This window comes from Amblyomma mixtum, chromosome 1 (assembly GCF_055824585.1).
Source record: "Amblyomma mixtum isolate Tamu chromosome 1, ASM5582458v1, whole genome shotgun sequence".
NCBI classification, from domain to species: domain Eukaryota; kingdom Metazoa; phylum Arthropoda; class Arachnida; order Ixodida; family Ixodidae; genus Amblyomma; species Amblyomma mixtum.
The window spans coordinates 174,429,606-174,444,094 of record NC_143012.1 but is presented as its reverse complement, the minus strand read 5'-3'; the positions used below and the strand labels follow the sequence as shown (position 1 = coordinate 174,444,094).

Below are 14,489 nucleotides of genomic sequence, written 5' to 3'. Positions count from 1 at the left end.
TATAGTCACCCAACTCACTGAACTATACATCCCTCAACACACTGTTACCACACACTTATAGGTTTCCTGATATAATAATCACATTAAGCGTTTATCTAACAAAAAAAAACGCCTCTAATGCAACGCAAAGCTTTCGCCAACTGTGATAAGCTGCGTATACTCGTACGGCGGCTTCCAACACGTATGTTCAGGCGCTCAAAGACGCGAAAAAGCATTTCCACTCACATGTACTGCCCCCTATGTTAACCACCGATGTGAAAAAATTCCGGCGTGTCATAAATCCTTCCACCAATTATAGCATCGTCTTACTTACCCATGAAGCGACCCCACTCCTTCTAACATTTGTACCACGATTCTTTACAGCCAACTTTGCAGCCCTGTGTGATGTACATATACCTACCACTCACCACTTCAACTATGTTTCTATGCCATCTAAAACTCTTGCTACTCCTAGTGTCAATAAGCTTATTGATGGACTCGGAATCCCGCTCCGGGCTATGACTGTATTGATCCACAGTTCTTAAAATCACTTCAGCTTATTCTCCTATTATACTAACCAAACTTTTGCGGCAAGCACTTGACCAATAAATGTTACCTACACAGTGGAAAATCGGAAAAGTGGTTCCAGTCTACAAATCAGGTAGCAAAGGATCCCGTAGTAATTAGCGTCCCATATCCCTTACCAGCACTTGTTGCAAAATGCACGAGCAGGCAATATTCACCAACCTTGTTAACTTGCTTGAATCTAAATCATTTTTAGCTCCGCCGCGGTGGCTAAGTGGTTACGGCGCTCGGCTACTGGCCCGAAAGACGAGGGTTGGATCCCGGCCGCGGCGGCCGAATTCCGATGGAGGCGAAATTCTAGAGGCCCGTGTACTGTGCGATGTCAGCGCACGTTAAAGAACACCAGGTGGTCGAAATTTCCGGAGCCCTTCACTACGGCGTCCCTGATAGCCTGAGTTGCTTTGGAACGTTAAACTCCAATAAACCAAACAAGAATAAATCATTTTTACGTCCGCACACCATGGTTTTTGAAAATCTTACTCTTGCGAAACACAGCTAATATCGTTTACACATGCATTGCATCATATTCTAGACCTATCATCACTAGCTGACTGTATACTTCTAGATTTTTCAAAGGCTTTCAGCAATGCATGTCATAAACATTTACTTCACGAACTAATACAACTAAATATTGACTGTATCTTCTTGAAATGGAAAGAGCTTTTTTAATAGCGCGTAGTCTTTCGGGTCTTCCGCCGGTTTAATGGATGCAATCAATGCCGTTCACATTGAAGACAACCAAGAAAAAGAAGTTTCACCTATACGAAGTCATTTTAAAAGTTTGCACTAAAACTGTAAATGGTGTCACGAATTGGCAACCTATGACCACATATTATGGAGCTGCAGCATAGCACCGCCACCGGCGGATATTATGCGTGATCCTTTCCTCGAGCAGTGGGAGGCCGTGTTGGCCAGCTCAGACCCGGTCGTCCAGACCAGGGCCGTGGAGTGGGCCACCCAGGTCGGCGTCAGCCATGGGTTGATGGCCATCTAACACGGTATCATCCACACATGCTCTCTGACGAAAATAAAGTTTTTCCATCCATGTCTTCTACTAGCTATCAGCTCCTCTAAAGGAACTGACGCAACAGGGACGAAGTTCGTGCTTGTTAATGCAATCATGCCTGCAACATTGCTTTTTCAACCATACCTACGTGACAGCACTTCTTTTTTAATTATTCAATATGTTTGCCATTAGGCACAATGAGAAAGATAGAGAAAGTTAAACGAAGGGATGTAAACAAGACTAGCTTAACAAGTGGCAAAAGTTCTCGATAAAGCGATTATCATGTGTCCACTTGCGCTAGCCGCCTGCAACGTCCCATCGCAGGCCTACCTTCCTTAGGAACTGTCGTATCACGGAAGCTGTAGCCGGGCAAGTCCACAGCAAGTGTTTTTCGTCACACTGGTCTGGAACACTACCATGGGGACACTTGTCAGTGACTTGTAAACGTTTGTCACGCCACCGATGTCGCACAGGAGTCAGCCGCTCCTGCTCGAATCCGGCGCACGGATACCTCCTCTTCCCGAGTGAGACTGCAGGGGAGAGGGTACGAACACGGAGGAATTAGAGCGCGTGTTCGCTGACGGAAAGCCGGTTTCTAGGAAGCATGGGACAGGAACAGATCTCGGGGAAGGGGCGAAGGTGGCGCAATGTCTGATGTGTCAAAGTGTGTCATTTATCCACAGGAATATTATGTGGGTCGTGTATACGCACAGGACAGGGTCATTTTGTGCAAAGTTGGTGAATGGATTGTGTAATCAGCAATGTGCACCGGATAGCCTTAAGCTGCTTAAGGGCGGCAAGCAAGTCAGTGTAAATGAGAAGAACATCGAAAGTGGGTACGAACGGAAGGGAAGCAATTGAACTGTGTATCGCTTGAAGCTCGATGGCAAGGGGGGAGCAAGTATCCGCGCTATATGTAGCGCGGGATTTCAGATGAGGATAGGAGGGACCGTAAACTGCGGTAACTCCCAGCAGTGCTGTGTGTGATACATCGGTGTATATTATGCATTCTTAAGGTAGATGCGCGACTTATATCGGCGTGAAATCAGAGGAGCGATTGTCTGTGAGTTGACAGTACGACCATGGAGGAAGAGTCTGTAATCGACGAAGCTGAAGCGACATCTTGCGTGCTCTGTTTGCCTCACGCTGGTCGATGATTTCACTTAATGTATTACGTTGAGCGTACTCTTGCAGAATGCGTATGGGTGTGATACGAGGAAGATAAGTTATGGCGCGCATAGCCTCCCCATTGATTGTTTCAAGGGAGTCCCACTGTCGTACGGTTGACGCGAGTAAATTGGGCCTGGCACACTATCCGTGGCTGGAGGATGGAGCGCACAAGCTGACGGGCAGTATCAGAACGTGTTCCGCCAGAGCGTATAGCTATGCGTCGAATCAGAACGAGAGTAGCGTGACCCGATTTACGGGTCGCTTTTAGTGACAGCATTCCTTAGTAAAGAGTGGAGCACGAGAACAGGTTTGCCTCGCACTACCTCTTTTGCTGTCTTTTTTTTTATGTGCCGGTGCAGTAATCATTTTTTGTTGTTTGAGCACGGCGACGCCTTACTGGGGAACTTTCCTTTTTGCTCTAGCGCACTTTAAGGTATCGTGCAATCATCGTTTTACTTTCGCGCTAACACCTGAATGGTCGAAACAAACTTCATATGCAGGGGAACTCTGCTATCAAGCGCAGGACAGTGACAGCACGCACATCCTAACCGACGAAGAGCTTGCAGAGAAAGCCAGCAAAGCTACTGCTGATCTTGGCATGAAGGTGAGTAGTAGCGCTACCCAGTGTCGCACACATGCCGTCAATAACAACAAGAAAACGCAATAAAGGCCGTCGCGGCCTGTGATGAATAAAAGTGCAGAAGGATCTGCAACCTTGACAGCATGATACTGAAGCCGAAAATGGTTTTGTTCCGTGAAAAGCGCGCTCAAAACCAGGAGCTGTTGACTTCAATTATACGCTCTACAGGGTACTACTAAACAAGATAAAAAATGGTGGACGACAGAAGCGCGAGCTTGAGGTCATTTATTGCACCTTCATGACAGAATAAATAATAATTTATTTTTTCTGTAGCCACATCAATAGAAGAGAAGGCCGCACAAAAAGTGCCTGAGATTTGGCGTTCCTACATAGGGACAGTGTATATGACCACAACATCCAGTGTGAAAGAACTATATCAGACAGTCTGATAGTGTTTAAACACGTGGCAAAAAGAACGCCCGAATACGTGCAAAAACATGACCAACGCTGGAAATTTAGTGTCGCTTTGTTACCGGTTTAAACGAGAATGCACACCATAGCACCAAAAATATAAAATAGTGAAGCGTTGAGAAAAAACACACCGAAGGGTGAAATTCTGGACACGTTTCTAATATAAAAATCAGTTCGTCGCTTTTCCACAGTGCGAAAAAGGACAGGCTGTTTTTGAATGCATGCCTACATGACATGCGCTTTGAATTTGAGCAAATAAAACTTCTTGAGAAGTAGTAATTACATGTAAACGCACTTTTTTCTTCCGTTGATAATTTTTTTCTGTCGTGCTTTACAGTACCCAGTGCAACTCGTATATTTATAAATCATCAACGCACTGACCAACGTTTTAGCCGTCTTTTACACGTCAACTGTTGTTATGACGGTGCCTGTCATGGCCTAGTTCTTGGGGCGAGATATGCAGCCATATGCTAAGACTTGGAAGCAATAATTTATACCGAGGGTTGAATGCACCATCCAGAGCCTGCTTGTGCTGGTCTGCAGGAAATAGCAGCATCCTCACTTCGATAGCGTGATTCTCGACTATGGTGGATGCTGTCCGAGCTTAGTGTGAAACGAACAAGTCACGCGGTGTCAGAATTCAAGCTGCCTTATTGAACCGTCCGTGCTGAGGGAACCAGCGCCAAGTTACTTAGGTGACCTTCTACAGGGTGAACTTTCAATGCGAAAATCTTGGAGGGGAAATCTGGCGCAGAGAGCTCCTGCACATTCAGCGGACTATCCTCTGTGCGAGCAAGTGGATAATCGTCGTACGGCCAGGTGGAGTGTGCAGCCGCCGCAGCTTCGCTGTCACTACGCCTGATGGCTTCAGGGTGCTTAAAAGCTAGGCACATGAGTAAATATCACATAGACTAGAAAATATCCTGAATTAAAACGCGCAGCTGCCGATGGCGTCAGACCACCGTTTTAGAGCAGCAGCCGGGCCGAAGTACTGCCTCGTCCGCACGCTAAATACTGAGGCTGTAGCCCCAGCAGGGCTGAAAGCAATCAAGATTTTTGAAAAATCCAGAATACCCTTGCCGCTAGATTCCATTTAAATCATGTTTACAGTATTTTTCGTTCTTCAAAATGATTATTCAGCAAAGATGAATAAGCTAACATTTTAAAATATTGGTAACGTTGGCGTTAAGAATGAAATATCTATGCGAAAGTTGTAGATCAAAATGAAAAACAGCCCGTTGAAATATTTACGTCAATGTTGCATTCACATAGGTTCTTTTATCAGCCGTAAAAGAAATCGCGTAAGAACGAAAGCTACCACGTGACAGTGGGACTGCTTCTAGGTGACAATACCCGTCTCAGAGAGCAAAACATGCTTTTCTCCGGAGCGCTGTCCCCGACGCGGCTTTGAATCTGCGCGAAAATTAGGCAGACCCCTCGTGTCTGAATGCTCGGTTACTAGTTTTGTGGACGTGTGGTAGCGTATACGTGGCTTACAAAAGAAATGCAATAAACGGCGACTCCAACCACTACACGAGTCGAACGCTACAAGCCCAGCTATGCACCCCGTGTTTACAGCGCTTATGGCGAGTGTCGGGGCCCGTTTTGGGCAGCATCGTTTATTTGCTCCGTTCAGAGCTCTGATATCTTAACGTTCTTCAGAAGGGTTATGGTGCGGGCTAGTTGGTGGTGCATTACTGAAGTATTACTACATTAGACAGAAAAAAAAAATGACTCGCGGCGACAAGTTGACGCGCAAGCGCTTTGTTGGCATTAAGCGTAGATTGGTTGGTTTATGAGGTTTAACGTCCCAAAGCGACTAAGGCTATGAGAGACACCGTAGTGGAGGGCTCCGGAAATTTCGACCACCTGGGGTTCTTTAACGTGCACTGACATCGCACAGTACACGGGCCTCTAGAATTTCTCCTCCAAAGAAATTCCAGCCGCCGCGGCCGGGATCGAACCCACGTCTTTTGGGTCAGCAGCCGAGCACCATAGCCACTGAGCCACCGCGGCGGCATGGAGCGTAGAAAGCTGGGCTAGTTGGTTGCTAGTGCAATTGTGAGACATTCCAGCGGCGAAAGAAAAGACACGGACGAAGGTAGAGCAGCCAGGACGAGCGCCGGACTTGAACTGAGATTTATTTCGCAAACAGGTATTATATACAAAGGGGGCACAAAGAGATAGTAATCCGCGACCAGATAAAAATTCATTATCAAACAAATGCAGAAGGCGTGAGTGCCATGCCATTCACGCTTGTAATGCCATTCATGTTTGCCACATCGGCGCACCTTCTTACCTCAAGGCAAACGAGCTGGTTCAGCCAGGTAGGTGATAAATAGAAGGTGCGCCGATGTGGCAAACATGAGTGGCATGGCACTCGTCCCTTCTGCATTTGTTTGATAATGGATCGTTATCTCGTCGCGGATTACTATCTCTTTGTGCCGCCTTTGTACATAATACTTGTTTGTAGAATAAACTTCAGTTGAAATCCGGCGTTCGTCCAGTCTCATCTACTTTCATCCCTGTCTTTTTTTTAGCCGCTGGAATGTCTCACAATTGTGTTTTGTTGGCAACAGTTGGTAGGCTACTGCAAGTGCCCTGTCATCGCGCGGCCAAGTTTTTTTCTGGCTGCATCTTTTCGAAATTGGTGATGCTGTGCATTCTTTCATCCAGGGCCTTTTCTGCATGGGACACGCTGCTGGCTTCGTCTCAACCTCGAGTTTTTCAGCGCTGGACGAACAGCTGTTCCAGGAGAGCCCGGTCACCGATCCCCGGGACACTGTCCTCGCTGTGTGCTACACTTCGGGGACCACGGGCTTGCCCAAGGGTGCTGAGGTCACCCACTACTGTTACGTGGCCTGTTACTACAGCAGTAGGTACGAAGGGCTGGCATAAGGGGAACGCTTCTCGTGCTGAAGACTGCAGCAGAATCAGAATTAAATTTTTCTCTGTAAACCACATAAACGGAAATAACATTTACGAGCATCTCATCCCCAAAATTCATAATTATGTGAGCGGCATTTATTTTAAGTGTTTGTGCAGGTGGTTCTAAGTAAAAACAAAATACTTTATAGGAAAAAGTTGGCGCACAAAAAGGGCGAGCGACAGGCAAAGCGCGGCAATTGAAAGAGGGCAACAGTCGAACTTTTTCGTCTGCAGCCGTACTAAGAACATTTCCTAAGTGCAGCGAGATGTTTCTTTGGGAAAGAAGCGCAGTATTCACTTGATAACGTGCGTGTGTCATAAAGAAGACGACACCTCAGATGTAAGAGAGAGAGAGAGACTTTAATGAATCAAAAAGAGATCTGCCTGGTTATGCCCCTGGCATGCTACTCCAGATGAGGATGAAAGAAGAGGGTGAAAAAGAAAGAAAAAGGAAAAAAAAGGTGACATCAATCATACTCAACGCTCACACACTCACAAACACACATGGCTATCAAAGAAAGTGCACTAAACACGTGTCCCTAAGAAACACTAAGAATGCGTTTGTCCCTCGCGCAGCCGAAGTCGCATCACTCAGATGTGAGAATGCATTAAAAGGGCTATATGAACACTGCCGATGACTCGTGCCTTCAGCATCACCCCCGCCCGTGGGAAATGTTGGGCTCGACCTTTATTGCCACCGGGCACCCACCATTCCTGCAACCAGTACAAGCTTTTACCCCTGTATCTTGCCAGTACTCACCTTGGTGGGCAGAAACACGGAAGCTAACAAAAAGGGTTCAGCTTGACTTAAGGAGTACGGAGCGAGCTATGGAAAGAAAAATGACAGGAGTAACGTTAAGAGACCGGAAGCGGGCAAAGTGGGTGAGGGTGCAAACATGGGTTAATAACTTCCTAGTTGAAATCAATAGGGAGATATGAGCTTGGGCAGGGCGTGTAATGCGAAGGCAATATAACCGCTTGTCCTTAAGGGTAACGGAGTGCATGCCAAGAGAAGGCACGCGTGGCAGGTGGCGGCAGAAAGTTCGTTGGGTATACGAGATTAAGAAGTTTGCCTTGATACGTGTGCCGCAGCTGGCAAAGGAGAGGGTTCATTGGAGAGAAATGGGAGAGGCCTTTGCCCTGCAGTAGGCGTAGTCAGGCTGATTATGATGATGACAAGGTTTTACCCTTGCCCGGTACTCGCGTTTTCTTCGGTGAAATGCTTTCGAAAAGGGCCTGCGGCCAAACAGTTCCTCTGTCGGGACGGTGTTTCGTTCGGCCGCATATCAACTTAAATATCCATTTCATGAGGTAAAGCTCACAAGTGACCCTTTATTTTATGGCAGATGGTGCTAATGCCACGGAAGTGAAGTTCCAGTCTACATACTCGCACTGCATGTACGCCTTGCGCGAGGAACCACATTTTCAAAATATGTCCGTTGAAACGGCTTGATCCGGGAGGGGCGCCGTAACGTCTCTGAAGCTTCTCGCAAGAGCACACCCTGGAAAAAAGCCGAGCACCGGTTCAGGGTAGGCTATTGCTCATTTTTGAAGGGGATGTCCGGAGGTGGGTTTGGAATTAGTCACCTACCTTAACAGAGAGGGGCTCCTAAGGCATTAGGCCACGTATAGATGTGGCATTTTACTTAACTGTCACAGAAAATGGGAGGTTTTTGAGGAAACACACAAAAGTTGGTTCCGGTCAACGTGAGCATTATATTCCTCGTTCGGGGTCGATGACCCACAGGCGCAAGTCTGCGCTCCACTGGAATATGTTTTTTTTTTTTTTGCATGCTGATATCTAGACACACGCTTTAAACTAGAGTATCTATTTTTTGTGGGCTGGGTATTTCAGGAATGCAGCCACAAGTCCCAGTTCAAGAGTATGTTGTGACTACTAAATTATTCTAAATATACGGTGATGCACAGCTATTTCTGCCATCTATCCGAAATATTCATGCTTTGAGACGCTTCAAAGGTTACGTGGCTCATGCCACATGGCTCCCCACTGAAACAAAACCCATCTTATTACGAACTCGGCAGAAAAGAAAACAAAAAAATACAATGGCTGCTGTTGTCCCTCAAGGAAGACCATCTCGGAAGTCATTCAAACCGCTACTTATTCTAAAGCCTCGGCAAGGCCCGAGAGACAGTAAACTCACCCCATACATGCTGCGAATACGGGACCTTACTCGCTATAGCCGTCCGAAGCTATGGCGGTTTTAGTGTGATAGCAATTATATTAGGCACTTCCCACAATTAGCCGTGTGTCTGTCAAGTGATAACACGGTCCCGCTAGCCCTATACTACTCAGGAACGTTCCTTCGACTTGATTAAAAGGAAGCCGTGTTTATCTTGTTGTAAATAGTATAAAATCAAAAAAAAAGAAAATTTATGTGAAGAGAGAAAGAATTAGTCAGACATTTTGGACTTCTTACGAGTGGGGATACGAAAGCATGTCGTCGACGAAGCCGCCGCGGTTACACAGTCGTTATGGTGTTCAGCTGCTGATCCGAAAGATGCGGGTTCAATCCCGGCCAAGGCGGCCGCATTTCGATGAAGGCGAAATCTTTGAGTCCAGTGTACTGTGCGATATAAGTGCACGGTAAAAAACCGCAGGCGGTCGAAATTTCCGGAGCGCTCCACTACGGCGTTCCTCATAGCCTGAGTCGCTTTCGGATGTTAAACCACCATAAAAGAAAGCATGTCGTGGACGCAAGATGTACGCATTTGTTTTCGGCTTGGGAACTGAATTTATTTTAGGGGTGAGTCTAGTTTGTTTTTGAAGGTATGGCACCACCATCCCACACACACGCACGTATGACATCACCTGGAACGCGGTACGACGAACGGTTGCAACAAAGTTTTGATACGAAAGCCTCTGGGGGCATACACTTGAAGGTGCATGTGTCGCTGGTTCCAATCCCAGTTTCAATCAATCCAGCAACTTGACTAGCACTTGTAAGCTAAATCCAAGAAAAATCGTATGACACAACCCGAAACAGTGCGTGCCAAAAGGTTGCGTAAGAATTTTGGCACGAATATCGGCAGAACTGATGCCACATCAAGGTCTGCCACTGACGAGTATATACAGGGTGTTTCACCTAAGACTTTCTGCAATTTTTAAAAATAAGCTATCTGAATTAGATGCGCGCTTTTTCTGGCATAGCATTGTCAGTAGTGTAGTACATCATAATTCAACTAAGACGTGCTAACTAGCAGGCTTGTTAACCAATATTTAATAGTTAACTTTTAAACTATTACCGTTGGGCTCCTTAATTATTGAGAGGCATGCAGCCCACCGTAAGTAATGTCCATATCCGTTTTTAGAATTTCGAGAACGCGATTATCCTCGGCGCTGTGGCCCAACAAATTTCGTCTACATCGCGCCAAAATACATGCGGTTTGAGAAGCTTGCAGGCAAAGCAACCTCTCCAGTGAGCCTAACTCGTCGAAATAGCCAAAATTTGTTGGGCCACAGCGCCGAGGATAATCGCGTTCTCGAAATTCTAAAAACGGATATGGACATTACTTACGGTGGGCTACATGCCTCTCAATAATTAAGGAGCCCGACGGTAATAGTTTAAAAGTTAACTATTAAATATTGGTTAACAATCCTGCTAGTTAGCACGTCTTAGCTGCATTATGATGTACTACACCACTGACAATGCTATGCCAGAAAAAGCGCGCATCTAATTCAAATAGCTTATTTTTAAAAATTGCAGAAAGTCTTAGGTGAAACACCCTTATAGACGAACGACATGTATCGGATTGCCTGAAGTGGCGATGCCTGTTTGCTGTGTGCGTGATAAGGCAGCTTGATGAAGTCACCCAATTTTTCTTGCCATCGCTGCGGTTGCCTGCAGCATCTGCGAGTACACATACACATAAAACGCACGCCGTCGGCTTTTCTCGTAATGGGACTAGTAATATATTCGCATTAGAAAGAAAACAAAACGAGACAACCCAAATAAAGAGCCGTGTCTGTGGCTGCTTAGTGCTGTGCGAAGAAGAGTCCGTGCGAATAAAGGGTCCATTAAATCTATAGCCTCGCCTTTAAGGGAGAGTGTAATTCAAAAACACGTACCCCGGCACATTCTCTGCGCTCGCTTAACATAGCGGTGATGAAATATACTGCAATGTGCACAAAATCGGAATATGAATAGATATAGCGCGATGTCAACTCACGGGATCGATATTGTTTAAGAAAATGCACTGGCCATCATAACATATGATGGGCCAAATCGGCATTACTTACAGTAGCGTGATGCAACACGAGGACGGAGAACAGAAAGACACGAAGACCACAAGCGCTGATGTTTGATGCATAATTGTATTATCAGCGCTTAATTTGTCTTTGTGTCCTTCTGTGGTGTATAAATGCCGAAATTTCTGATTTTATGGTTTTGCATCTGTGATCCTTCTTTGCCTTCGTGGCTAATGAGCACTTGTTTGTCACCCTGCCTATCCGTGCTTTCTTCTCGTGGTGCTGCGGACATTTTAAAAGAATGCCACACCAGCTGGCCGGATTCTTTGTCGTAATCAAGTATGTTTGTAGTTCAGTGGGCACTTCCTCTTCGTCCTAATCAGCACTTGTTTGTCTTCGTGCCTTTCCGCGCTCTCTCCTCCTGCAGCTGCGCGCTGCTGAGAATAATGCAACTCCAACTAGCCCGATAGTTTGTCCTTTTCAAGTATATTTATATTTAGCGGGCACTTCCTTTTCGTGCTAATCAGTGCTGATATGTTTTCATGTGTTTCCCTGCTCTCTGGACATGCTGCTACGCGCTGCTGAAAACAGTGCAACGCCAGATAGCCAGGCAGGTTGTCCTATTCAAGTACATTGCCAGTTTAGCCGGCACTTCCTCTTTGTCCTAATCAGCATTTGTTTGTCGTCGTGTTTTTCATTGCTTTCTCGTCGGGCTGCTACCAGCAGCTTGGCCATTATCACCAGTGTGACTATGGCCACTGCAGGTTGGAGGCCTCTTCTATGACTTTACAATTATTTCTGTCCTTTGCCGACGGCGGTCACCGTATCTCTGCAAACTTTTCAACCTCATCCGCCCACCTAACTTCCTGTCTCCTTCTGCTAGGCTTGTGTTCTTTCGGAATACACTGCGTTACCCTTAAGGACCAGCGCTTATCTTGCCTTCGCATTACATACCCTGCCCAAGCCCATTTCTTCCTATTCATTTCGACTAGGATGTCATTAACCCGTGTTTGTTCCCTCACTCACTCTGCCCGCTTTCGGTCTCTCAACGTTACACCTATAATTTTCTTGCCATAGATCGCTGAGTTGCTCTTAACTTAAGCTGAACCCTTTTGTTTAGCCTCCATGTCTCTGCCCATTGGATGAATACGGGCAAAATACAGCTGTTGTACACTTTTTTCTTGAGGGATATTGGTGAACTGCTATTCATGATCTGAGAGATCCTGTCATATGCGCTCCGCCCAATTCTTATTCTTCTAGTTATTTCCCTCCCATGGTTCAGATCTGCGGTCACTAGAAGCCGTGAGCAGACGTAATCCCTTAATTACCACTTCCAGTATTGCGCTAAAACTTGAATTAAACTTTAACAATAAATCTATGAGGGCCTCTGAAACTGCTGCTGTGTAGTACATTGTTCAATTTGTGTCTGGGCGGTCGAAATCACCCATGATTATCCGTGAATTTCCTATGTTTTTGAAGGAATACGTGAATTGCGTTTATGCATTCATGTTCTGAAGAACACGTCTTGTAAAAGCAGCCGGTAGCTATGTTGTCACCTTTACAAAGCATCTTACAAAAAATATCTACTTAATCGCAACTTCGAGGCAAATAAAGAAAGGAAGCCTCTTTTTTATCAGTAATGCCACGCCCCCTCCTCGTGAACCGGGGTCTTTTCGGGTGGCCGAATATCGGGGGAGCATATTTTTGTGATTAGTGATAACTAGTGAGAGCCCCGCTTCAGTGATCCCAACTATGTCTGGTTCTTGACAAAATATTAGGCGTTAAAGCTATTCTGTCTCGTTCGGTAAATTTCTTGGTATTATATTTATGATGTTTTATTCTTTGAGTGCACTTTCTTTCGGGTCACTCGCGGTTTGAATTTTGAATCGTTTTTTTACATATGAGTTCTACTGTTTTGATTTCTTTGTGCTAAATATAAGCTCTTTTATTAATTATAACTTTAAAATACCAGCGCGACCTTTTGCTTATATCCTCACTTCTGTTTCGCACTCGTCCTCAGCTCCTTTCAAATATCTCCAACTTTGGTAGAAAAATCTTCGGGAATAGAAAAGTCTGTGCCTTTTAGTTTCAGCCTTTTCTAATATCAGGGTTTTTATATGTCTTGAATCTAGTAGCTTCAAAATAACTGGTCTAGATTTCTTCTTTTTTGTCTGCCTAACATGTGCATTTTTTCATTGTCGGTTGTGTCCAGTTTGAAGGTATCTTGTATAAGTTTTTCACATGTTGCTCGAGAGTTTCATTATTTTCCGCTGCTCTTCTTGCAGTCCATATATAATTCAATTTTACTTTCAGGTACGGTTTTCTAGATCGGTTTTCTAGATACGGTTTTCAAGATACGTTTTTTTCTATTTCTTCCAGTCACATGGTCCGTGCGAGAAAGTTAACTTTGGCATGTGGCGACTTTGCTTTGCAGTTGTTACAGGTCATCAAGTTTCTTGTTCATTTCAACGAGTCGTATTTCCTTTTGTGTTGTATGTCGCTAGCGATATCGTTAGGTTGTCTGAAAATTTAGGTTAGATCCGGGCCAAGGTTGGTTTAAATATAGCCTCTTAGTGGCAACAACTTGCGCAAAACCGCAGTGATGCAAGACAACCGCTGCGGGCAGGTCAGCACAGGAAAAGGCAATCAGTTCAGCGGTCACATTTCCCAAATAATTAACTCACCTGCACAATATAGCAGGGAAACGAGCACTTTTCCGCATCCTGGTAGTGCTGCCGTGGCCAAAAAAAAAAAAAAACAGTGCAGCGCGCGTTGAAACGTCCACGCTAAATTAAATATACAGGGTGTTCAAATTATTCAATAGAGATGTTTCTTTGGAATGCCATGGAAGGTAGATCTGTACGGTCTGTACACGCTGAATATACGGCATTACGGACATTATTTACATGATAGAGGGGATCAAAAACATGAGTAATTAAATAAAATGAACTGGTCAACTTTGGCTTTAGGACACAAGGTTATGTTCAGAAATTGAAGGCCTTCTACATAGAAGGGGAAACCAATTTATAAATTTCTGAATGAGCAACGTGCTTCGAGATATCGAACGTCGAAAATACACATTTGGCAGCTGGCCAAGTTGGCTTTCCCGCGTTGCATGTTAATAAAATGGCATCGCTGCACCTGATACAGCCACCGCAATTACATCACCATCCTGTACGCCCCGAAAGAAGTAAACTACAGCTGCATTTGATTCAAGGAACTCCCATCAATATGGAACGCGGGAAACGCAACTTAGATCTGAAAAGCGTTTTTTCACGCTCGTGATCTGGAAACATCAAACCGATTCTGAAATTTCAAAACTGCATTCACCTTAGATTTTTACGTGCTTCAATCTCGCAATATAGCCTTGCGCGTTCAACCTAAAAAAAAAAGAGAAAGGTAATGTCAAGTATAGTTAAGTGCTCCGCTTTTCATTGTAATTAGTCACATAAATAGCGTTCCCAATTGAGTAAAATGAAACTACGAACACCGCACCGAAGTATCTTTCACGGCTTCTTAGAGAAAACTGTATTCAATAATTTGAACCACCCTGTATATCCGGA

The 14,489-nt window shown here is 45.1% G+C and overlaps 1 protein-coding gene across 1 annotated transcript in view; it reads left to right on the top strand.

The window, feature by feature from the left end:
* LOC149369876 (uncharacterized) overlaps positions 1 to 14,489 on the top strand; it is a 64,828-nt gene that overhangs the window by 23,443 nt on the left and 26,896 nt on the right. Inside the window, exons 4-5 of the mRNA XM_089559610.1 lie at positions 3,241 to 3,344; positions 6,468 to 6,670. Of these exons, the coding sequence (XP_089415736.1) occupies positions 3,241 to 3,344; positions 6,468 to 6,670 (307 nt within the window). The remainder of the gene's footprint in view (positions 1 to 3,240; positions 3,345 to 6,467; positions 6,671 to 14,489) is intronic.